The sequence below is a fragment of the Heterodontus francisci genome, chromosome 34 (genome assembly GCF_036365525.1).
Source record: "Heterodontus francisci isolate sHetFra1 chromosome 34, sHetFra1.hap1, whole genome shotgun sequence".
NCBI lineage: Eukaryota > Metazoa > Chordata > Chondrichthyes > Heterodontiformes > Heterodontidae > Heterodontus > Heterodontus francisci.
Window position 1 is genome coordinate 27,633,293 of NC_090404.1, and position 26,417 is coordinate 27,659,709.

The following is a 26,417-nucleotide window of genomic DNA, read 5'->3' on the forward strand; positions in this document are numbered from 1 at the left end:
AGACCAAAACCCATCATCACATCTGGTCCAGCCCTGGGAAGACATTAAAATGGGAAACAGGCAATTCAAAGCAAAGCAGCTCCTATCTTCAACAATTGAGTTATCAAAGACCCTGGCAGAGAGGGAGACTGCAGATTCAAAACCAAAATAATAGGTGTGACCTAACACCACGGTATCATGATGAGCCATCTTCAAACCCCATTTTTAACAATGGTGCACGTTCAAAGACATTGTATAAACCCTGCAGGGGAGAGTATTCTTTGGTCACATGATCAAAAACAAGCTGATAAGACTTTTTACTTAGAGAGATAGAGAGAGACTGAAGGCCATACTTCCAACCAGAGAAGTTGTGAGGCCGACCAGCTGAGCAAAGGTGCCCTGTCTGCAAAAACAGTTTCAAACTGTCTTTGAACAACTGGGACAGAGAGAAATTGCAAGGTGACTTTGAATTCCCCACCAGTGGAAGTAAACCAGAAGTCTGCAACACTTCAAGTTCAAGATTACAGATGTCCAGGCCTGCACCTTTGAAAAGATTTTCCTCCCGAGATGATTCAACAGGTTTTTGCAAAGCACAAAACTCTTACATCACTTGGGACTTCACATGCATCTTACCTTTTCCTTTGCATCTATGTATCCTTATGTGTGTCAATGCGTGAGTGGGTAAAGGTTGTGAACACTTCAGTTATTGTGGAAAAAAGTTATCTTTCTTTAAACCAAGAAAACCTGTTGTTGGTCTGTTTATTTGACCCTTAAAACACTCAGGGGCTGAAACACTGGTTCAACAAAAACACTATCTGTAGTCTGTTGGAAGGTGAAAAGTGGAAGCCAGTCACCCCATTTCCTACCTGTCTGTAACAGGGGACTGAGTTTAATGTATCCAGGTTTGCTGACGAGACAGAGTTAGGTGGGAAAGTAAGTAGTGAGGAGGACACAAACAGGCTGCAGAGGGATATAGACAGGTTGGGTGAGTGGGCAAAAACATGGCAGATGGAATACAATGTGGCAGAGTAAGAGGTTATCCACTTTGATAGGGAAAAAAAAAATCGCAGTATTGTTATGAATCATGAGAGACTGAGAAATGTTTGCACTCAGAGGCACCTGGTGTCCTCATACATGAATCACAACGTTAGCATGCACATACAGCAAGCAATTAGAAATGCAAATGGTATGTTAGCTTTTGTTTCAAAGGAATTGCGGTATAAGAGTAAAGAAATCTTACTACAATTACTATCTGGAGTAGTGTGCGCTGTTTTGGTCTCCTTACCTAAGGAGGAACACACTTGCCCTTGTGGGAATGCAACAAAGGTTCACTAGTCTGGTTCTTGGGATGAGGCGATTGTTCTATTTATTCACAGAATGTGGGGATTGCTGGAAAGGCCAGTATTTATTGCCCATTCCTAATTGCCGTTGAGAAGATGGCGGAGATACCCTCCTTGAATATAACTGAATGGCTTGCTAGGTTGTTTCATAGGGCAGTTAAGTCAACCATATTTCTGTGGGTCTGGAGTCACAGACAGGCCAGATTGGGCAAGGACAAAAGGACATTAGTGAACCAAGTGGGTTTTTTGGACAATCCAGTAGTTTCATGGTCACCATGACTGATACTAGTTTTTTTTTAATCCCAGATTTATTTAAGAAATTGAAGATAAGTCCCTGAACTGCCATGGCGGGATTTGAATTCATGTCTCTGCATCATTAGTCCAGGCCTCTGAATTATTATAAAGGCAAAATACTGCAGATGCTGGAAATCTGAAATAAAAACAAGAAATGCTGGAATCACTCAGCAGGTCTGGCAGCATCTGTGGAAAGAGAAGGGTCCCATGAAGGGTCACTGACCCGAAACGTTAACTCTGCTTCTCGTTCCACAGATGCTGCCAGACCTGCTGAGTGATTCCAGCATTTCTTGTTTTTACCTCTGAATTATTAGTTCAGTAACATAACCACTATGTTACAGCACCCCCACTGTGCTGCACCTCCTCCTATGAGGAGAGAATAAGTAGACTCGGTCTGTATTCTCTGGAGTTTAGAAGAATGAGAGGTGATCTGACTGAAACATAATAAATTCTTAAGGGACTTGACAGGGTAGATGCTGAGAAAATGTTTCCCCTGTCTGGGGAATCTGGAACACTGGGTCACAGTCTCAGGATAAGGGGTCGGACATTTAGGACTGAAATGAGGAGAAATTTCTTCACTGAAAGGGTTGTGAATCTTTGGAATTGTCTACCCCAGGGAGCTGTGGATGCTCAGTCGTTGAGTATATTTAAGACAGAGATTGATAGATTTTTGGGTACTGAGGGAATTAAGGGATATGGGGATAGTGCGGGAAGGTGGAGTTGAGGTAGAAGATCAGCCATGATCTTGGTGAATGGCAGAACAGGCTCGAAGGGCCAAATGGCCTCCTCCAGCTCTTATTTCTTATGCTCATTCAACCTCAGTCTGGTTCCTCTCAAGCTGCTGAGTGAGTGAATTAAATCTTTCTTGACAAATCACCAAGATACCAGACTACAAGTCATGACCAAAACATCATTTATTGGTTACAAATCACAACTTAGTTAAATCTGGGCACACAGACACTTTATAAACATGTATAAACAGATATAAATGTAATCAGAGTTATCCAGCAGTTCAGCATTAATAGGGAGAGTATTTCACAAAACAAGTAACAAATACAGGGGTGAGAGTGGACAAAGACCAAAAGGTCTGAAAATTAGTGGCCGAAGACTAAAAAAGTCTGATCTTCTTGGACAAGGAATCATGTAATTATCGCAATGTTATTGAAGCAAACTGGTTGAGTAATGGTAATTTTGTACAATTTTGCATTTGTAATGAGTAAAATTACACTGTACTCAGAATACAATTTCATGAGACTTACCTGACAGCTGATAATTGGTTTTACAGAGCTTCATGTTCTCAATGTCCTGCTTCTGCCTATTTATAGCTTGTTCATGTAAAAGGTGTTCTGTGAAGATGTGTCAACTTTAATGGAAAGCAATATATATCAGCATACCAGATGGCACGTTCTGGTACCTTGGTAAGTGATGTGGACAAATCAGTAGGTATATAAATTAATAAAAAGTAAACATTTATGAGACATTGACAATCCAGAAACTTGAACATAAGTGGGGTAATTATTCTTATTTTGTGCTATGACATAATCACCTGAACGAAGCAGAAAGTAAAACCAGGTAGGGAGGATTGTATACCAGTTATACAGCCTGTCCAATTTACTGTCCATTAACTTAAATGGACAGGAATATCACATACATTCTGTTAAGAGCATGTGATACTCCCGACCCAATTTTATTTTAGACAATTATTTACCTCCAAGAACAAAAGAGGAAAATAACCTGATCAACTTTAGCAAATGTGGTGACTCTAAAGATAGAATGCTTGTTTTTAAATGGCAGATTTTATAATTTCAAATAGTTATAACGATTCAAAACTAAAATAATCTTGTTTGCAGTGCAGATCTCATTATAATCTCCATGAAAACAAATTAAAAATGTGGTTTTCCTCTTCAAAGGGTCCAAATATTATGCAATGTAAAAATTGTCCCAGATCTTGCTAGTGACAGTGGAAAAGTAATGAGACTAGTGTTGTACCTCTAGGAAACAAATCCTGCACTCCGGGTCCCACTACCTGGTGGGACGCCCTGCCCCATGTGCCCAAAGATCTGCAGGTCGAGAATCGGCCTGTTCAGTGACCTGAAGAACCATGGCAGAAACTCGTGAGCTTGAGTAGACATCATCCTCGAATCGAGGGACAGCCGATGACGACAACCTCTACAGTAACAAGTTTGAGGTTCTGTTGCATCATCCCCAAATCAGGCTCAAAAGTTTGGTAATGGCCCTGTGACAATGCAGCAGGTCCAATGGACAGCTGTATATCCCAACAGTGATGAACACTTCTGGCTCCTGTTCTACTGCATCAATTGGTGTAGTGACAGCTGGATTTAACAGCAAGGTGAGCTGAAAATCATAACTATTGTGTTGGCTTGGAGAAAGGCAGCACTCTGTATATACATATTCATACATGTACAGAGTATTGTGATATCAGTCTCAGAAACCTAGTGACCATTTATAGTGACTGCAGAGAGCTCACAGGATAGTTGTACTGTAGCCAATACACAGCACTTGTGGTGCAGGACAGTCTTTTCCAGATAATCTTAAGCAATGTCAAACCACACACTGAAGAAAGATGGCCAGAGTTATACTCCTTGTCTTCCATCACTGGTGCAAAAGACAGCTTCACACTGACTCCAGGTTTACAGTGTGACTGGGGCAGTAGACAGTGAAAATGGAGATGAACAATGAATGGAATTCAGCCATACACCTGAGCAAACCAATAAGTGGAAATTCCAGATCACTTCAGTTGCTGCAAAGTACAGGACATATTCAGTTTATACAGTTCATGCTCACTGCAGGATATTCACATTCAGTAACCAGTTTGTGCAGGGTTTTCAGAAATTACTACAGACACACACTGCTGTGTAAATGGAAGCAAGTTTCAAATTCCTATTGACCAATGTTTTTGCTGCAGACCAGCGACTTGCCAGCTACTGATCCTGCACCATTAATTTTAAGCTATGTCAAATGAGCTGTGTCAGTTCTCAGGTGATCTCTGCTAAGATATCCCATGAAGGCAAAAACCAACATTGGGAATTGGTCTGTGTTTACACACACCTCCTTTTTGGCCATTTACAGAAGACTGACACACTGAAGTTGTGAAGGAGTATGCAGTTCCACACACTTGCGTTCCTGGTTGAAGTTCATCACCACCAAGGTGGAAGACTATAAAAAATAAAGACGACTTAAAAACAGCTAAAAAGACCTCGGAACAGCTTTTTTGTTGTCTGGCTTTCAACAAAATCAGTTCCAATTTTTTTTTTAACCGGTGTTTTACTCAAGATCGGAAAGGGTGAAGCCAATGGTGGACTTCTGAAACCCCAATGTTGGAAAACTGCTATTTGGCGGAAATTTCTCATCCCCGAGTTACTTGTGAAATCACTGGTGCTTCAGAAGGTTGGATAACTGAGCGAATCCCCAACCTCACTCTGAGCAGGTGAACAGCTTCTCCCTAGTGTGAACTCGCTGGTGTCAGCAGGAGGAATGGCTGAGTGAATCCCTTCCCACACTCTGAGCAGGAGAATGGCCTCTCTCAATGTGAACTCGCTGGTGTATCAGCAGGTGGGATGAAGTAGTTAATCCCTTCCCACACTCTGAGCAGGTGAATGGCCTCTCTTTAGTGTGAATGCGCTGGTGTTTCAGCAGGTAGGATGAAGTAGTGAATCCCTTCCCACACTCTGAGCAGGTGAATGGTCTCTCTTCAGTGTGAACTCGCTGGTGTGTCAGCAGGTTGGATGACTGAGTGAATCTCTTCCCACACTCTGAGCAGGTGAATGGCCTCTCCCCAGTGTGAACTCGCTGGTGTTTCAGCAGGGTGGATGACTGAGTGAATCTCTTCCCACACGCTGAGCAGGTGAATGGCCTCTCCCCAGTATGAACTCGCCGGTGTGTCAGCAGGTTGGATAACAGAGTGAATCTCTTTCCACACTCTAAGCAGGTGAATGGTCTCTCCCCAGTGTGAACTCGCTGGTGTGTCAGCAGGTGGGATGAAGTAGTGAATCTCTTACCACACTCTGAGCAGGTGAACGGTCTCTCCTCAGTGTGAACTTGCTGGTGTTTCAGCAGGTTGGATGAAGTAGTGAATCCCTTCCCACACTCTGAACAGGTGAATGGCCTCTCCCCAGTGTGAACTCGCTGGTGTTTCAGCAGGTTGAATGACTGAGTGAATTCCTTCCCACACTCTGAGCAGGTGAATGGCCTCTCCCCGGTGTGAACTCGCTGGTGCGTCAGCAGGTTGGATAACCGAGTGAATCCCTTCCCACATTCGGAGCAGGTGAATGGTCTCTCCCCAGTGTGAACTCGCTGGTGTTTCAGCAGGTCAGATGAAGTAGTGAATCCCTTCCCACACTCAGAGCAGGTGAACGGCCTCTCGCCAGTGTGAACTCGCTGGTGTATCAGCAGGGCGGATGAATCAGCAAATCTGTTCCCACACTCTGCGCAGGTGAACGGCCTCTCCCCAGTGTGAACTCGCTGGTGTCTCAGCAGGTTGGATGATTGAGTGAATCCCTTCCCACACTCTGCGCAGGTGAACGGCCTCTCCCCAGTGTGAACTCGCTGGTGTTTCAACACGTCAGATGAAGTAGTGAATCCCTTCCCACACTCTGAGCAGGTGAACGGCCTCTCCCCAGTGTGAACTCGCTGGTGTACAGTGAGGTCAGATGATCGCCTAAACCCAGTCCCGCAGTGAGAGCACCTGAACGGTCTCTCATCAGTGTGAACCCGTTGATGGGACATCAGCTCAGTGGAACTTTTATAGCAGTTCCAACAGAATGTATATTTAAAAGATCTCTCCCCAGTGTGAACTCGCTGATGTGTCAGCAGATCAGATGAGTGAGTGAATTCCTTCCCCCACACAGAGCAGGTGAACAGCCTTTCCAGGGTGTGACTACATTGATGAGTTTCCAGCTCAACTGGATAATTCAATCCCTTTCCACAGTCTCCATATTTACATGGTTTCTTCCCAGTGTGACTGCACTTGTGTTTCGACAGGCCCAATGATCGGCTGAAACCTCGTCCACACACAGAACACGTGTAGTTTCTCCCCACTGTGATCGGTCTTTTTTTCCTTTCACGTTCAAATCCGATGATATTCGGGTTCCGATAAATTGGGCGACTCCTTCAGATCCTGATCTGACGTTTGCTTTGCATTTCACGGCTGCAAATCCTCCTAAAACCCTCTGAAATTGATTGAAAACAGAAAAAAAAGGGAGTGTGAGAGAACTGAACTTTGACAGAAACTCCCAAACCCTCAACTTCCACCATCTAGAAGGACTAGTATAGCAGGTGTATGTGAACACCATCAGCTCCAAGTTCTCCTCCAAGTCACACACCATCCTGACTTCGTGGAACCCGGAGGGCAGGATTTGCTTCTCATTATTTTTCCACTGTCACTAGCAAAATCTGGTACAATTTTTCATTGCATAACATTTGGACCCTTTGAAGAGCAAAACCACATTTTTAATTAGTTTTTATGAAGATTATAATGAGATCTGCACTGCAAACAAGATTATTTTAGTTTAGAATCTTTATCATGTGACTATTTTCAATTATAAAATTTACCGTGAGTCAAATTTAAATCAAGCATTCTAACTTGAGAGGCACGACATTTTCTCCTTTGTATTTTCCTCCTTTGTTCTCGGAGTTAAATAATTGTCTAAAAGAAAATTGGGTCAGGAGTATCACATGCTCTTAACAGAATGTATGTGATATTCCTGTCCATTTAAGTTAATGGACAGTAAATTGAACAGGCTGTATAACTGGTATACAATCCTCCCTACCTGGTTTTACTTTCTGCTTCGTTCAGGTGATTATGTCATAGCACAAAATAAGAAAAATGACCCCACTTATGTTCAAGTTTCTGGATTGTCAATGTCTCAAATGTTTGCTTTTTATTAATTTCTATACCTACTGATTTGGTCACATCACTTACCAAGGTACCAGAACGTGCCATCTGGTATGTTTATATATATTGCTTTCTATTAAAGTTGACACATCTTCTCAGAACACCTTTTACATGAACAAGCTATAAATAGGCAGAAGCAGGACATTGAGAACATGAAGCTCTGTAAAACCAATTATCAGCTGTCAGGAAGTCTCATGAAATTGTATTCTGAGTACAGTGTAATTTTATTCATTACAGATGTAAAATTGTACAAAATTACCATTACTCAACCAGTTTGCTTCAATAACAGTGCTATAATTACATAATTCCTTGTCAAAGAAAATCAGACTTTTTTTGTCTTCGGCCACTAAATCTCAGACTTTTTGATCTTTGGCCACTCTCACCCCTGTATTTGTTACTTGTTTTGTGAAATACTCTCCCTATTAGTGCTCAACTGCTGGATAACTCTGATTATAGACATGTATAAACACATGTAAATGTAAAGTGTCTGTGTGCCCAGATTTAACTAAATTGTGATCTGTAACCAATAAATGATGTTTGAGACATGACTTGTAGTCTGGTATCTTGGTGATTTGTCAAGAAAGATTTAATTCACTCACTCAGCAGCTTGAGAGCAACCAGACTGAGGTTTAATGAGCATAAGAAATAGGAGCTGGAGGAGGCCATTTGGCCCTTCGAGCCTGCTCTCCCATTCACCAAGATCATGGCTGATCTTCTGAGTACCCAAAAAATTTATCAGTCTCTGTCCTAAACAAACTCAACATCCACAGCTCCCTGGGGTAGACAATTCCAAAGGGTCACAATCTTATTCAGTGAAGAAATTTCTCCTCATTTCAGTCCTAAATGGCCGACTCCTTATCCTGAGACTGAGACCCAGTGTTCTAGATTCCCCAGACAGGGGAAACATTTTCTCAGCATCTACCCTGTCAAGTACCTTAGAATTTATTATGTTTCAGTCAGATCACCTCTCATTCTTCTAAACTCCAGGGAATATAGGCCTAGTCTACTCAATCTCTCCTCATAGGAGGAGATGTAGCACAGTGGGGGTGCTGTAGCATAGTGGTTGTTACTGAACTAGTAATCCAGAGGCCTGGACTAATGATGCAGAGACACAAATTCAAATCCCACCATGGCAGTTCAGGGATTTAAGCTCAATCAATTAAATAAATCTGAGATTTTAAAAAAGCTCGTATCTGGCGGGGAGAGGAGCGATGGCGTTGTGGTATTGTCACTGGACGAGTAACCCAACCAAGAGTACTGCTCTGGGGACATGGGAAGTAAATCTGCTGTCCTTACCTGGTCTGGCCTACATGGGACACCAGACCCACAGAAATGTGGTTGACTCTTAATGCTCTCTGAATGGCCTAGCAAGCCACTCAGTTGTATCAAACCGCAACAAAGTCAATGAGGAATGAAACTGGACAGACCACCCGGCCTCGACCTAGGCACTGGAAACATAAATGGCAAATCCAGCCCCGTCAACCCTGCAAAGTCCTCCTTACTAACAGCTTGGGGCTTGTGCCAAAGTTGGGAGAGCTGTCCCACAGACACATCAAGTGGCAGCCTGACATAGTTATGCTCACAGAATCATATCTTAGACAATGTCCCAGACACTGCCATCACCATCCCCGAGTACGTCCTGTTCCACCGGCGTGCCAGACCCAACAGAGGTGGCGGCACAGTCGGAAGGGAGTTGCCCTGGGAGTCCTCAACATCGACCCCATGAAGTCTCATGGCATCAGGTCAAACATGGGCAAGGAAACTGCCTGCTGATTACCATCTACTGGCCCCCGCACCCCAGCTGATGAATCAGTACTCCTCCATGTTGAACACCACTCGGAGGAAGCACTGAGTGGGGGGCAAGGGCACAGAATGTACTCTGGGTGGAGGACTTCAATCTCCATCAGTAAGAGTGGTTTTGTAGCACCATTACTGACCAAGTCCTAAAGGACATTGCTGCTAGACTGGATCTGTGGCAGGTAGTGAGGGAATCAACAAGAGGGAAAAGTATACTTGACCTTTTTCTCACCAACCTGCCTGTTGCAGAAGCCTTCATCCATGTAGTGAGACTTCTTTACTCTTATACCCCAACACAGATGGGAATGTGTATTGTGAGGAAGATGCAAAACATCTTCAAGGGCATTTGGACAGACTTCGTGAGTGGACAAGATCATGGCAGATGGAATATAATATGGAAAAATGTGAGGTTATCCACTTTAGTAAGAGGAATATATGTGCACAGTATTTCTTAAATGGCAAGAGATTAGAAAGTGTAGATGTACAAAGGAGCTGAGTGCCGTTAATAAGTCACTGAAAGCTAACCTGAAAGTGCAGCAAGCAATTAGGAAGACTAATGGTATGTTGTTAGTCTTTATAGCAAGCAGATTTAAGTACAGGGGTAGCGAAGACTTGCTTCAATTGTATGGAACCTTGGTTGGACCACACCTGGAATACTGTGCGTCGTTTTGGTCCCCTTTCCTTAGGAAGGATATTATTACCATAAGAAGGAGTGCGACAAAGGTTCACCAGACTGGTTTCCAGGATGGCGGGACTGTCCTATGAAGAGAGATTGGGGAAACTGGGCCTGTATTCTCTACAGTTTCGAAGAATGAGAGGTGATCTCATTGAAACCTACAAAATATTTAAAAGGGATAGACAGGGTAGATACAGGTAAAATGTTTCCCTTGGTTGGGAAGTCTGGAATCAGGGGACACAATTTCAAAATAAGGGGGAAGCCACTTAAAACAGAGATGAGGAGAAATTTCTCTACTCAAAGGGTTGTGAATCTTTGGAATTCTCTACCCCAGAGGGCCGTGGAAGCTCAGTCATTGAGTATGTTTAAAGCACAGATTGACAGATTTCTAAATACAAATGACATAAAGGGATATGGGGTTAGTGTGGGAAAAAGGCATTGAAGTGGAAGATCTGCCATCATCGTGTTGAATAGTGGAGCAAGCTCAATGGGCTGAATGGCCTACTCCTGCTCTGTTACAACTGAGGCGGGAGGAGTGCACTATTAATTCAGTCCCACTTCTCCACAGGTCACAGCATATCAATAAATTTTACCACTTTCCAAAACAGCCATTTAAATGCTCCATTTGTCCCCAGACTAAAGCACAGCAACCAGATTTCTTTAATAACACAAATTATCCCTTTATTATAAAACCAAGTCTTAAATAATGAAGTAAATATATATGCAAATTGAGATATTACTCATGCACACGCATATATATCCAAAAACCGGTTAATCAGGGAAAAAAAGGGATTTTTGTTTCCAGCTGTTAAAGAAATTGAAGGAATAAAAAAGAAACTTCGACTGCAATGATCTGGAAGAAAGTCCTTTGGTTTGGTGAGGTGTCCAAAAGTTGAATAGCTTGATGCCACTAAGTATTTCCAGGTGAGGTTGATGGATAGTCTGTGTTGGGTAGGCAAAGAAATTCAACTGCAGAAGCTGCTTAGGTCTTCCATCAGGTGTGCAGCAACAGGTATCAGTTCTCACCCAAAGACCTTTTAAAGATGCAAGATTTCTACAAATAGTCAGGGTTTCTTCAAAAAATGCAGGAGGCAACAGTACCACTTCATACAAGCTTTTGCTTTTCACTAGCAAGGATTCTTCAAAGAGGCGTAACGGTTATGTTTTTTTTTCTGATCTCCTGGTTTTGGATTGTCCCACAACTGGAAACATTTTCTCCATATCTACAAGTTCCCACATGGCAGACTGGGATCCAAGGGCAAGTGGCCAGTTGGATCCAAAATTGGTTCAATGCCAGGAAGCAAAGGCTAATGGTTGACGGGTGTCTTGGAAGGCTGTTTCCAGTAGTGTTTCGCAGGGCTTAGTAGTAGGTCCCTTGCTTTTTATGGTATATATCAATGATTTAGACTTAAATATAAGGGGCACGATTAAAAAGTTTACAGACTATATAACAATTGGCCGTGCAGTTGACAGTGAGGAAGAAAGCTGTAGACTACAGGAAGATATCAATGGACTGGTCAGGTGGGCAGAAAGTGGCAAATGGAATTCAATCCAGAGAAGTGTGAGGTAATGCATTTGGGGAGGGCAAACAAGGCAAGTGAATACACAATAAAACGGTAGGATCCTGAAAAGTGTAGAGGAACAGAGGGACCTTGGAGTGCATGTCCACAGATCCCTGAAGGCAGCTGGATGGGTAGATAAGGTGGTTAAGAAAGCATATGGGATACTTTCCTCTATGAGCCAAGGCACAGAATATAAGAGCAGGGAGGTCATACTAGAACTGTACAAAATACTAGTTAGATCGCAGATGGAGTAAGTACTGGTCACGTTACAGAAAGGACGCAATCGCTCTAGAGAGGAGATTTACAAAGATGCACCAGAAATAGAGAATTTCAGCTATGAGGAACGACTGGATAGGCTGGGGTTGTTTTCTTTTGAACAAGGGAGGCCGAGAGGGGACTTAATTAAGGTGTATAGAATTATGAAGGGCCCAGATAGAGTGGATAGGAAGGACCTATTTTTCACTTACCAGAGAGGTCAGTCGTCAGGGGGCCATTGATTTAAAGTAATTAGCAGGATTAGACGGGAACTGGGAGAATTTATTTTTCACCCAGAGGGTGAAGGGGGTCTCGATCTCACTGCTTGAAAGGGTGGTAGAGATAGAAACTCTCATCACATTTAAAAAATATCTAGATCTGCACTGGAAGTGCTGTAACCTACAGGGCTACAGACAAAGAGTTGGAAAGTGGGATTAGGATGTACAGCTCTTTTCTCAACGATCATGGACATATACAGTATTTCCAGCAATTTATTTAAGATTCCCAGCATACATAGTAGTTTGCTTTTATTTTAGAACACGGGGACACTGGTTCAGGATAATGGCTGATCATTTAGGACTGAGATGTGGAGAAATTTCTTCACTCAAAGGGTTGTGAATATTTGGAATTCTCTAACCCATAGGGTTGTATATGATCCATCGCTGAATATATTTAAGGCTGAGACAGAGATTTTTGGTCTCTCAGGGAATCAAGGGATATGGGGAGTGAGCAGGAAAGTGGAGTTGAAGCCCAAGATCAGCCATGATCACATTGAATGGTGCAGCAGGCTCGATGGGCCATACAGTCTACTCCTGCTCCTATTTCTAATGCTCTTAACCCCAAATAAGAACCTACCAGTCCTGCATTTGCACCGAGTGGGCAGCAGCTCTGGGGCTTCTCCCAGTGACAGGCCCAGGTTAACGGCCGCCGTCTTTATAGGGGGCAATATTCTGATGAAAGGTCACAGACCTGAAACTCTAACCCTGTTTCTCTCTCTACAGATGCTGCCAGACCTGCTGAGTATTTCCAGAACTTTCTGTTTTTATTACCCCATGTTCTAGATTCCCCAGTCAGGGGAAAAAACGTCTCAGTATCTACATTGTCAAACCCCTTCAGAATCTCGAATGTTTCAATGACATCACCCTTCATTCTTCTAAACTCCACAGAGTATAGACCCAATTTACTCAGCCTCTCATCATAGGACAACCCTCTCATCCCAGGGACCAATCTAGTGAACTTTCGCTGTACTGCCTCCCAGAGCAAGTCTATCCTTCCTTAGATATGGAGACCAAAACTGCACACAGTATTCCAGGTGTGGTATCACCAAAGCCCCATACAGTTGTAGCAAGACTTCTTTATTTTTGTACTCCATCCCTTTGCAGTAAAGGCCAACATGACATTTACTTTCCTAATTGCTTGCTGTACCTTTTTTACAATTCATTCATGGGTTCTGGGCATCGCTGGCTATGCCAGCATTTATTGCCCATCCCTAATTGCTCGAGAAGGTGGTGGCGAGCTGCCTTCTTGAACCACTGCAGTCCATGTGGGGTCAGTACACTCAGTGTTGTTAGGAAGGGAGTTCCAGGATTTTGACCCAGTGACGGTGAAGGAACAGCAATATAGTTCCAAGTCAGGATGGTGCGTGGCTTGGAGGAGAACTTAATGCTAACTTTTTGTGTTCCTTGTACAAGCACACCCTCGTCTCTCTGAACATCAATAGTTACAAGTTTCATGCCTTTTAAAAAATATTCTGCTTTTCTATTCTGGTGACCAAAGTGAATAACTTCACACTTCCCCACATTATACTCCATCCACCACCTGGTTGCCCATTCACCTAACCTGTCCATATCTCTTTGCAGCCTCCCGGTGTCCTCCTCACAGCTTGCATTTCCACCTAGCTTTGTATCGTCAGCAAACTTAGATACATTATCAGATTCATTACTCTCTGTCTCTTTTCCTAAGTCATTAATATAGATTGTAAATAGCTGAGGCTCCAGCACTGATCCTTGTGGCACTCCACTGGTTACATCATGCCAACTTGAAAATTCCTCATTTATCCCTGCTCTCTGTTTCCTGTCCATTAACCAATCCTCTAACCATGCTAATAAATCACCCCCAACTCCATGAGCCCTTATCTCATGTATTAACCTTTTGTGTTTCACCCTATCAAATGCCTTTTGGGAATCCAAGTACACTACATCTACTGTTCCCCTTTATCTACCCTACTAGTTACATCCTCAAAAAACTCTAGTAAATGTGTCAAACAGGATTTCCCTTTCATAAAACCATGCTCTGCTTTTCTAAGTGCATTGTTAAGACTTCCTTAATAATTGATTCCAGCACTTTCCTGATGACTGATGACAGGCTAACTGGCCTGTCGTTCCCTGATTTCTCTCTTTCTCCTTTCAATCTGCTGGGACCGATCCAGAATCTAGGGAATTTTGGAAAATCATAGCCAGCCCATCCACTATCTCTGCACCTATTCCCTTTTAGAACCCTAGGGTGTCGACCATCAGGTCCTGAGGATTTGTCGGATTTTAATCCCTTAATTTCTCCAGTACTTTTTCTCAGCTGATATTAATGACCTCAATTTTCTTGCTCTTATTAGCCCCCAGGTTACCCTCTATTTCTGGTAATTAACTTGTGTCTTCTACTGTGAAGACAGACACAAAATATTTGTTCAATGTCTCTGCAATTCCCTCATTCCCCATGATAATTTTGGCTGTCTCTGCTACTAAGGGACCAATGTTTATTTTAGCTACTGTCTTCCTTTTTATATGTGTGTAAAAGCTCTTACAATCTGTTTTTATATTGCTGGCTAGTTTACTCTCATGTTCGATTTTTTTACCCTTACCATAAATTTTTGGTGGCCCTTTGCTGGTTTCTAAATCACTCCCAATCCTCACACTTACTACTATTCTTTGCAACATTATAGTCTCTTCTTTTAATCTAATACTATCTGGAACCTCCCTCGTGAGCTCCGGATGGATTTTTCTCACTGAGTTTTTGTTTTTCAATGGAATGTTTTTTTGTTGAACATTTTGAATTGTTTTTTAAATGTTTCCCACTGTTTATTTACAGCCAGACCTTATAGTCTGTTTAGCCAATCAACCTTAGCCAGTTCTCTCCTCATACCTGCATAATTGGCTTTGTTTAAGTGTAAGATTCTTGTTTGTGATTGGAGTATGTTGTTTTCAACATGAAGTGGAATTCATTGTACTCTGATCACTGTTTACCAGTGGATCTTTTACTATATTACTATGACCCCTACCTCATTGCACAACACTAGATCTAAAATACCTTTATCCCTAGTTGGTTCCATGACATATTGGTCCAGAAAACTGTCCTGAAAGCTTTCTACAAACCCATCTTCCAGACCACCTTTACCAATTTGATTGGTCCAGTCCATATGAAGATTAAATCTGCCACAATCATTACATTGCCTTTGTTACAAACTCCAATAACTTCTCGTTTGATGCTCTGTCCAACGGTATAACTACTGTTAGGGGGCCTATAAACTCCTCCCACCAGTGTTTTCTGACCCTTGTTATTCCTAATCTCCACCCCTGATTCTACTTCCTGATTTTCTGAGCCAAGATTCTTTCTCATTAATGTCCTGATGTCATCCTTTACGACCAGGGCTACCAATCCTCCTTTTCCATTCTGCCTGTCTTTTCGACACATTGTGTACCCTGGAATATTTATTTCCCCGCTTTGGTCACTTGTAACCAGATCTCTGTAACGGGGATTCGATTCACATTGATGCCACTAGTTCATCTATCTTATTGCGGATGCTCCGCGCATTCAGAACAATGACTTCAATCTTATTTTATTACAACGATTCCCTGCATAGACCTTACTCTCTGATGCACTATGAATGTTAAACCTGTCGCACTCAGCTTGTCTTTACCCCCATCAATATAATTTTCTGCTGTCTCTACTTTTATCTTTGAATTTCTAAATCTCCTTTCACCCAAACCCTCCTCCCATCTGTTAGCTCAAACTATTTTTCCCGACTCTGACATATTTACACTCTGATGTTTGTACGTTGTGTCCCTTCCTGTCACACCCTTACCATTACCCATATCGCTACCCTGCACCACTACCTTATCCTTTCTCCAACGTTTCAAATCTCATGTGAACCGACACCACCACCAGCACGCCACCCCCCCCACCCCCAATATTTAGTTTAAAGCCCTCTCTACAGCCCTCACTATACGACTCAACAGGACTCTGGTCCCAGCATGGTTTAGGTGAAGACTGTCCCAACAGTACAGCTCCCTCTTTCCCCAGTACTGGTACCAGTGACCCATGCATCGAAATCTTTGAGCCACGCATTCAACTCTCTGACCTTATTTACCCTAAGCCAGTTTGCTCGTGGCTCAGGTAGTAATCCAGAGATTATCACCTTTGTGGTTTTTCTTTTTAAATTTAGCCCCGAGCTGCTCATATTCCCTCAACAGAACCTCTTTCTTAGTCCTACCTATGTCATTGGTGCATACATGCACTACGACAACTGGAGCCTTCCCCCTCCCACTTCAAGTTTCTCTCCAGCCCTGGGGAGACGTCTGTAAGCCTGGCACTGGGCAGGCAGCCTTCATGCTGTCGGCTATCTAGCGCCTACTACAACAACATTCCCTTTTACTCCCCCCACTTGAATGGCCCCCTGCACCACAGAGCTGTGGTCAGTTTGCTCATCCACCCTGCAGTCCTTGCGCTCGTCCACACAAGCTGCAAGAACCTCGAACAAATTGGACAATTGCAGGGACTAATGTTCCTACAGGGTTACCTTCTGTGTCCCCATACCTGCCTCACTCACAATCACACCCTCCTATCCCTGACCATGGACCAAGCCTGAAGTACCTAGCCTAAGGGCTGCAACTGCCTCCTGAAACAAAACGTTCAGGTGACTTTCTCCTTCCCTGATGTGTCTCAGAGTCTGAATCTCAGACTCCAGCTCATCGACTCTGAGCTGAAGTTCCTCGAGCTGCATCCACCAGCTCCCACATGTTACAACTGCAACACATCACCTGTTCTGCCATCTCTATTGTGTTTATTTAACTAATTAGCTTCCAAGTTTAGAAATATAACAGATAATTTATAGTTATATTAAGTAATTTAATTAGTTAAATTTAATACAATACTTATATCTCCCCAGTACCAGTTTAACTCCTGCCCCTGTTTAGAAAGGGAAAAAAAATTAAAAACTGACCAATCACCTACCTGCTCCCTAATTGATGTCTCTGGGTCTCAGCTCTCACTGTCTCCAGCTCCTTCTCTTGGATCACTGCTTGTTCTGTAAGAGACCAAACAGCACCTCCTCCCTCACTGCACCAAATTCCCACACTTAGCAAATTCCCGACTTCAGCACTCAGTCAAGCAGAAATTTGTGCTACTTACTTTGTGCGTTAGCAAAACCTCCTGTATTTATACTAGCCAGAATTCCAGAGACCCAAGTCAGGCCCTGCTGTCTAGGGAACCAGTTCTAACTAGCTACCTAAGGAATTAACTGTACAGCTAAAACAAGCAGCTCGTTTACCACCAAGACTGAAAGAAACTACAATTTAATGCGAAAGTAAAATGCTAAATGCAAACTTGATTAGACTTTAGAAAGAGATCAACCCTTGAAGTTCCCACACTTACCAAATTCCTAGGTTAAGCACTCTGTCACGCAGCACTCAGTTGAGCAGAACTTGGTGCTACTAGTGGTTCTATTAGATTAATCCAGAGGCCAAGGGTTCAAATGCTGCCATGGTAATTTGAGAATTGGAAGTCAAAATCTGGAAATTAAAAAGCTGGTTATCAGTAGAAGTGACCATGAAGCTGCTGGATTGCCTAAGAACGTGTATTTATATAGCACCTTTCCCACCCTCAGGGAATTCCAAAGCGCTTTACAGCCAATTAAGCATCTCTAAAATGTGTATTCACTCTTGTAATGTAGGATAACGTGGGCAGCCCAAGCTGTGCACAGCAAACAGCAACGGGATAAAGGACCAGATAGTCCACTTTTCACAACTGGCATAAAACTGGTTCATTAAAGCCTTATTGAATTCTTTGAAGATGTGACAAAACACATTGATGAAGGAAGAGCAGTGGATGTGGTGTATATGGATTTTAGCAAGGCGTTTGATAAGGTTCCCCATGGTAGGCTCATTCAGAAAGTAAGGAGGCATGGGATACAGGGAAAGTTGGCTGTCTGGATACAGAATTGGCTGGCCCATGGAAGACAGAGGGTGGTAGTCGATGGAAAGTATTCAGCATGGAGTTCGGTGACCAGTGGTGTTCCACAAGGATCTGTTCTGGGACCTCTGCTCTTTGTGATTTTTATAAATGACTTGGATGAGGAAGTGGAAGGCTGGGTTAGCAAGTTTGCCGATGACACAAAGGTTGCTGCAGTTGTGGATAGTGTGGAAGGCTGTTGTAGGTTGCAACGGGACATTGACAGAATGCAGAGCTGGGCTGAGAAGTGGCAGATGGAGTTCAACCTGGAAAAGTGTGAAGTGATTCATTTTAGAAGGTCGAATTTGAATGCAGAATACAGGCTTAAAGACAGGATTCTTGGTAGTGTGGAGGAACAGAGGGATCTTGGGGTCCATGTCCATAGATCGCTCAAAGTTTCCACCCAAGTTGATCGGGTTGTTAAGAAAGTGTATGGTGTGTTGGCTTTCATTAACAGGGTGATTGAGTTTAAGAGCTGCGAGGTTATGCTGCAGCTCTATAAAGCCCTGGTTAGACCACACTTGGAATATTGTGTTCAGTTCTGGTCGCCTCATTATAGGAAGGACGTGGAAGCTTTAGAGAGGGTGCAGAGGAGATTTACCAGGATGCTGCCTGGACTGGAGGGCATGTCTTACGAAGAAAGGTTGAGGGAGCTAGGGCTTTTCTCATTGGAGCGAAGAAGGATGAGAGGTGACTTGATAGAGGGGTACAAGATGATGAGAGGCATAGATAGAGTGGATAGCCAGAGACTTTTTCCCAGGGCGGAAAGGGCTATCACCAGGGGGCATAATTTTAAGGTGATTGGAGGAAGGTTTCGGGGAGATGTCAGAGGTACGTTCTTTACACAGAGAGTGGTGGGTGCGTGGAATGCACTGCCAGCGGTGGTAGTAGAAGCAGATACATTAGGGACATTTAAGCGACTCTTGCATAGGTACATGGATGATAGTAGTATGAAGGGTATGTAGGTAGTTTGATCTTGGAGTAGGTTAAAGGTTTGGCACAACATCATGGGCCGAAGGGCCTGTACTGTGCTGTACTGTTCTATGTTCTTATTAATGCCCCGAGAGATGGAAACCTGCCGACTGTATATGTGACTGAAGTCTTACACTAACATGATGGATTATTAACTGCCCCTGAAGTGGCCGAACGAGCCACTCAGTCGTATGAAACCGGTTCAAGGAGGCGGCCGCCCACCACCAGCACCTTCTCAAGGGGCGACTTGGGACAGGGTAATAAATACCAGCTTTACCAGCGATGCCCACATCCCAAGAATGAATGAGTAAAAACTTGCAGCCAGTCCTTTCCTCAAAGGGACTGGTGGAAAATCTGAAGCTCACCCACTGGAGACACCAAAACCCATCCAAGCTCAGTCATTATCAACCAGGTTTTCTCACACCCATTGCCTCCCCCTCAGAGACTGTGACATTAAAATCCCCGTGTTTCAGGAGGCCCCAGTCAGAGTGGTGACCTCCCCGGGAGAGAGGCCAGCCCGGGTCCCACTCCAGCCCCAGGCTCTCTCCGCGGCCTAGCTCCTGGCCGCTCACCTGCTGCTGCTCAGCTCGATGCTCCACCTTTGCCGGCGCACGCCATTACCAAGCTCCGCCCCCGCAGCCATGGCGACGACCGTTAACCAATTCCCGCCCAAACTTCCACAGGCGGCAGAAGAAATCCTCTGCGCTCCTCCGACAATCGCAGCTCGCGCACGTGCACCAGCTGCGGTCGCGGGAAGGAACGTCCGACCCCGCCCCATCGTCGCCATCTTTGTTAGGGGCACATCTGTTCCAACGCTGCGAGCCAGGCGACATGAAGCGCAACTGCCCCAGAAAAAGATGGACCCCACTCCCAATCAGAACAATCCACAACGTTGTTTGTTTTGTACAAAAATTATATATATATTCTGTCAGCTGGGAAGAACCTCTTCTGCAGTTCTTTTTGGGCAAAATATTATGCAGGTATATTTTAATCTTAATGTCAGTTTACTTGTCCCGCTTTGTCTGCCCTTACAATGATGGCCGACATCTTCGAGCCAGTCCCCGGACTTTAAATGGCGTGGCTATTACCCAACATTCAACGCGGAACTGAACGTGCCCTATTCACACTGCAACAGACCAGCACGCAGGCGCAGTGCAGGATTACAGCAGGAGCATGCGCAGTGCTACTGAAATCGGAGCTGTGTGAGGGCTTGTGACGCTTTTGCAACATGAGAGAGTCGGCGGGTCGCAGAGGAGGAGTGAATCACAGAATCACCGGCGGGTGGTCGTTGCGGCTTCAGAAACACCTGGGGTAGGCCGCAAGTCCAGAATAACAACTTCTAGAACCCGCGTTTGTAGCTCTGGGACTTTTCCCTGGGAACATCGAATAACGTCCGGTTGAGCGGTGAGCAGAGCGCATGCGCAGTCCGTGTGCTGGGCTTCAGGGTCGCAGTGACCAGGAGAGAAAAATCACTGACTCACTGTTATTTTTATGAAATATAAACAATCGGGAATCCTCAGCAGGTCAGGCAGCATCTGTGGAGACGAAAGTAGTTGAAAGGTTACAGACCTGAAACGTTAACTCTGCTTCACTCTCCACAGATGCTGTGTGACCTGCTGAGCTTCCGCACTCTGATTTTATTTCAGATTTCCTACATCTGCAGTATTTTGCATTGATTTTATTCACCCGCCTCCCTCTTACCTGCTGGAACCCCGCTTTTTGTCTGAGCCCCTTGCCTGCCGCGCATGCTCAGCACCGCCCGCCCGTCCAACCAATCGAAGCGAGTGAGCGGTGGGGCTCGCGAAGCGCCCGCCCCCTCTTGCTATTGGTCCAGAGCTTCCGTCAATCACAAGGAATCATTGTGAGTTGTCAGGTGAAAGGTCGCTGGCGGGAGCTTCAAGTACCGAGTGCGCACGCGCAGTGTCAATATTAGCCAGGACGGAGGTGTTTGCGTTGGATCCACAACAGGTAAGAAACAGCCGAGTGCAGGAGAAGAATAGAGCTGGCGGGGAGACTTCAGAAACACCCGGTGTAGGCCTCAACATCCCCAATAAGAAGCTCTCCGTCCCGCTTTTGCACCGAGTGGGGCGGCAGCTGCGGGGCTTCTCCCGGTTACAGGCCCGGGGTTAACGGCCGCCAGATTTCCAGCTCTTTTGGAGGAATTAAAGATTAATAAAGTGTAACATCAAAGGAGAAAACTTTAAAGGAAACTGAGCTCAGTTATAAAGGGGCCTGGGGGAGGGGAAGGAGGAATCATTTGGGACACAGCACAGGGCAGGAGGTCCCCCCTCCCCCACTCCCTGGTTCCACAAAGACTCCCCTTGGACTGGGCCACACCTGGGCAGGGCTGGCTCAAGGTGCAGGAAGCTGATAGGCTGAGCTGTGGACTGGGAGGAATGGGGGGGTTTGACTGACAGGCCTGGGGAGGGGGATATCAGGGCAGGTACACACACTGCTCCCCCTTTTCCTCCTGGGATGTTTTACTGGAGTCGTGTTGCTGAGTGTTTCTGAACTCTGTCTCCCTATCCCGGTAATGTCGGTGGATTGTAGGTTGCTGTGAGTGTTGGACTATATTGCCTCTCTTCATTGTTCCGCCTCCTCCCACTCCGAGTTCCAGGCTGCAGTCACCAGTGACTCGATGCACCTGAAACGTTAACTCATCTGCAGTATTTTGCTTTAGTTTCATTGCAGGTGTTGCTACAGAACTGAGTTGGGAAACACAGACGGACCAATTACGGTGGATGTTGGATGCGGAATTTGGTCCCTGACCTGTGTAGATCTTTTTTGTTGCATCAGTTGGAGTGGAGACGGAGGAGAAGCTGTTGGCTTTAACCTCGAGTGCTTTTGAGCCCAGTCGGGCCCAACAATTTCCAATGTGAGACTGTCAAAAGAGATAGATTGGAGGGGAATGTGCAGCAGTTTGCATGCACGACCATCCTGGGCCAGGAATCAGGAGGAGAGAATGTTTTGAATTTCCATCCTGACTGTCAGTGATGGCTTTTGTAAACTCCTTTTACAGGGTATACGAATGGAAGGATTTGCAGATGGGGATATCAAGCCAAAAATCATGTCAAGATCTGACAGTCACTCGGCTCATCAGGACTTCAAAATCATTGGCTTTTGAATGTGGGAGGAGAAATTTCTGTCTATTCTGACTGCGCGAAACAATTTCAAACATCAGAGTGACTGGAAACAAAGTTCGACAGACACACCTGAGTAAGAGTGTTCCAGTGCGCTGACTGTGGAAAGAACTTTAGACAGCTACACAGTCTGAAAAAAAAATTGCACCATTCACAGTGGGGAGAAACCATTGAGGTGTTCTGTGTTTGGACGAGGCTTCAACTGATCGTCCAACCTGGAGAGATACGAGGACACCCGCACCACAGAGAAACCATGGAAATGTGGGGACTGTGGGAAGGGATTCAATCGCCCATCCCAGCTGGAAATTCATGGACGCAGTCACACTGGGGAGAGGCCGTTCACCTGCTTTGTGTGTGGGAAGGGATTCAGTCAGTCATCCACCCTGCTGAGACACCAGCGAGTTCACACTGGGGAGAGACCGTTTAAATGTTCTGACTGTGAGAAGAGCTTTAAAAGAAAAAGTGGTCTCCAGACACACCAACGCACTCACACTGGGGAGAGGCCGTTCACCTGCTCTGAGTGTGAGAAGGGATTCACTGACTCATCCAACCTGCTGAGACACCAGCGAGTTCACGCTGAGGAGAGGCCGTTCACCTGCTCAGAGTGTGGGAAGGGATTCACTGACTCATCCACCCTGCTGAAACACCAGCGACTTCACACTGGGGAGAGGCCTTTCACCTGCACTGAATGTGAGAAGGGATTCACTGACTTAGCCCCCCTGCTGTCACACCAGCGAGTTCACACTGGGGAGAGACCATTTAAATGTTCTGACTGCGTGAAGAGCTTTAAAAGGAAACGTGATCTGCAGATACACCAACGCACTCACACTGGGGAGAGGCCGTTCACCTGCTCCAAGTGTGGAAAGGGATTCACTCGGTTATCCCACCTGCTGAGACACCAGCGAGTTCACATATCACGGCAGGGGTTGGATTCTGCTGTTGCTGCTGTTAATCACATCCAGCACTGAATCACGACTGGAAGTCTGCTTCCTGTGGGGTTCCACAGTGCTCAGTACCAGGTCCCTTGCTTTTTGTGGTATATGTCAATGATTTAGACTTAAATATCAGGAGCAAGATTAGAAGTTTGCACATGAGACAAAAAGTGACCAGTTGGTTGACAGTGAGGAAGAAAGCTGTAGACATGCAGGAAGGTATCAATCAACTGTTCAGGTAGGCAGCTAGGTTAATTAAAGAAAGGCAGCATGGATTTTTTCACAGAAAATCATGTTTAACTTTCTGGAGTATTTTGAGGAGGTAACAGAGAGGATTGATCAGGACAATGCAGTTTATGTGGTGTACATGGACTTTCAGAAGGTGTTTGATACAGTGCCACATAAAAGACTTGTGAGCAATTTATAGCTCATGGAATAAAGTGGACAGTAGCAACATGAATACAGAATTGGCTGAGTGACAGGAAACAGAGCTTTTAGACTAGAGGAAGGTTTGTAGTGGAGTTCCCCAGGGATCAGTGTTGGGACCCTTAATTTTCCTGAAATAAATTAATGGCCTAGACCTTGATGTGCAGAGCACAATTTCAAAGTTTGCGGATTATGTGAAACTTGCACCTGTTGTGAACTGTGTGCAGAATAGTGTAGAACTCCAAAAGGACGTAGACAAGTTGGTGGAATGGGCAGGGAGGCGGCAGATGTAGTTCAATGCAGTGAAATATAAAGTGATTCATTTTGGTAGGAAGAACATGGAGAGACAATATACAACAAATGGTACAATTTTAAAGTGGGTGCAGCAGAGGGACCTGGGTGTATGTGTACATAAATCATTGAAGGTGGCAGGACAGGTTGAGAGAGCAGTTGTTAAAGTATACAGTATCCTGGGCTTATTAATTATTAATAGGGGCAGAGAGTACAAGACCAAGGAGGTTATGTTGAACTTGTATAAGACACTAGTACAGCCTCAGCTGGAATATTGCGTCCAGTTCTGGGCACCACGCTTTCGGAAAGACTTGAGGGCATTGGGGAGAGTACAGAAAAGATTCACGAGAATGGTTCGAGGGATGAGGAATTTCAGTTATGAAGATAGATTGGAGAAGTTAGGACTGTTTTTCTTGGTTTAAGACCAGGCTGAGAGGTGGATTTGATAGGGGTCTGGACAGAGTAGATAGAGAGAAACTGTTCCCACTCCTGAAAGGATCGAGAACGAGAGGGCACAGATTTAAAGTATTTGGCAAGAGAAGCAAAAGTGACATGAGGAAAAACGTTTTCACACAGCGAGTGGTTAAGGTCTGGAACGCACTGCCTGAGAGTGTGGTGGAGGCAGGTTCAGTTGAAGCATTTAAATGGGAATTAGACAGTTATATGAAAAGCAAGAATGTGCAGGGTTATGGGGAGAAGGTGGGGAGGGTAATAGTATTAGGTGAATTACTCTTTCGGAGATCTGGTGCAGACACGATGGGCTGAATGGCCTCCTTCTGTGCTGTAACAATTCTATGATTCTGTGAAAATGGCAAATGGAATTCAATATGGGGAAGTGTGAGGTAATGCATTTGGGGAGTGCAAACAAAGCAAGGAAATACACAATAAATGGTAGAATACTGAGCAGTGTCGAGGAACAGAGGGACCTTGGAATGCATGTCCACAAATTCCTGAAGATGGCTGGACAGGTAGATAAGGTGGTTAAGAAGGCATACGTGATGCTTGCTTTTATTGGCCGAAACATAGGATATAAGAGCTGGGATGTTCTACTGGAACTGTATAAAACACTGGTTAGGCCACAGCTGGAGTACTGTGTGCAGTTCTGGTCACCGCATTACAGGAAGAATGTGATTGCATTAGAGAGGGTACAGGGGAGATTTACAAGGATGTTGCCAGGATTGGAGAATTTTAGCTGTCTGGAAAGATTGGTTAGGCTAGGGTTTTTTTTTTCTGGAACAGAGGAGGCTGAGGTGTAGAAAATTGAGGGGCTGAGATAGAGTGGATAGGAAGGAGATATTTCCATTATCAGAGAGGTCAATAACCAGGGGACATAGATTTACAGTAAATGGCAGAAGGATTGGAAGACAGTTGAGGAATCTTTTCACCCAGAGGGTTGGTGGGTTTGGTGTCTGGAACTCACTGTCTGAAAGGGTGATCGAGGCAGCAACCCTCATCACATTTAAAAAGTACTTGGATATGAAATTGAGGAGCCGTAACCTACGAGGCTACAGACCAAGAGCTGGAAAGTGGGATGAGGCTGGATAACCCTTAACGGGCAGTGCAGACATGATGGGCTGAATGGCCTCCTTCTGTGCCATACCTTTTCTGTATTTCTATTGTGACAGTTGGGGTTTATTTCTGCTGATGTGAAAAATCCCTGTAACTTGGTTGGAGTTTAATATGCTGGTTAAATGTTTATTAAATCAACTTTGTTTTAAACACATTGTTGTAGATTTTTGTCTTTCCCACCTGAGTGTTTAGCCTCACCTGGCTGGAGCTCAGAAATGACAATCTGGGGGGAGGATCGTACGGCAGGAACAGAACTTCAGTGAACACAGTCCATCAGGATCACACTGAGAGGGACAAATGGCACTTTGGTCTTTCTCGTCTCTCTTCACTGACAGCAAAGTCCCCGTGTGGGTTAATCCTGAGGCCTGTAAGAAATGTGTCCCAGCCGCTCTCTTCCATGTTTAGAGCTCCTGGGCACGGAACAGAAGGCTCCTTTACAACTGTGTTTAGAGTCAGGAAGAACAACGGTGAATGCTGGAAACGTGCTGTCAAATCAGAGATTGGTGTAAAACTGGGATCTGTTCCTGACTGAAAGTGAAACGGCAGGTTTAAATTTCCAGTCTGAAAATGACAGGTAATTATTTTACAAAACTTTAATGTGTTTGTGTGACAGTCCTGAGTCTCCCATTTCATTTTAAATAAACCTGTTTAAAATAGATTGGTTAAAGTCTGCATTAAAATAACAGATGGAGGAGTTCACAGGAGCCTGTTAACTGCTGGTACAATTATACAACAGACATTTGATCTCCAGATAAAGAAGGACCTGCAGTGTGTTTCCAGGAATTCCCTGTTTTATTGATGAGTGTTCGACACCAGGATAACTAAAAATACGTGACCTGGAATATCCTTGGGGGTGCGATCCTGACAGTTACTCTGGGATCACTCCCACTGTGGAACTTCACCATTGACCCTGCTGAAGGTTGTAGGCTCAGGGAATGGGGTCTCCAGGAGTGGACTGTAAGAAAGCTGGGTTTCAGTATCCTGACAGATACATAGTGAGGAACCAGAGGAATCCTTACTAAGGAACTGTCTGGGGTTTTACCTGTCAGTG

At 44.6% G+C, this 26,417-nt stretch overlaps 2 protein-coding genes and 1 long non-coding RNA gene across 4 annotated transcripts in view; 1 reads left to right on the forward strand and 2 right to left on the reverse strand.

The window, feature by feature from the left end:
• LOC137348767 (zinc finger protein 850-like) overlaps window positions 1–26,417 on the reverse strand; it is a 546,053-nt gene that overhangs the window by 363,556 nt on the left and 156,080 nt on the right. Inside the window, exon 2 of the mRNA XM_068014018.1 lies at window positions 5,216–6,263. Within this exon, the coding sequence (XP_067870119.1) occupies window positions 5,216–6,263 (1,048 nt within the window). The remainder of the gene's footprint in view (window positions 1–5,215; window positions 6,264–26,417) is intronic.
• Window positions 6,648–20,776, reverse strand: LOC137349321 (uncharacterized). Of its 2 annotated transcripts, none has more exons than XR_010969334.1 (3): window positions 20,710–20,776; window positions 17,461–17,597; window positions 6,648–6,802 (listed from the first exon to the last, which is right to left on the reverse strand). It is a non-coding gene; the product is annotated as an uncharacterized lncRNA (long non-coding RNA). The 2 variants fall into 2 exon arrangements; XR_010969335.1 differs by lacking the exon at window positions 20,710–20,776 and adding an exon at window positions 19,581–19,788.
• On the forward strand, window positions 21,542–25,516 carry LOC137348437 (zinc finger protein 664-like). The gene is made up of 3 exons (XM_068013748.1): window positions 21,542–21,554; window positions 21,805–21,883; window positions 22,354–25,516. The coding sequence occupies exons 1-3, from the start codon at window positions 21,542–21,544 to the stop codon at window positions 23,114–23,116; spliced, it is 855 nt and encodes a 284-aa protein (XP_067869849.1). The 3' UTR covers window positions 23,117–25,516.

What these genes read in the sequence shown, in the direction of transcription:
- LOC137348437 (XM_068013748.1), top strand. An exon ending in CGGGCCCAACAATTTCCAAT is followed by an intron (nt 21,884 to 22,353) that starts GTGAGACTGTCA and finishes AGGCTTCAACTG; the next exon opens with ATCGTCCAACCTGGAGAGAT.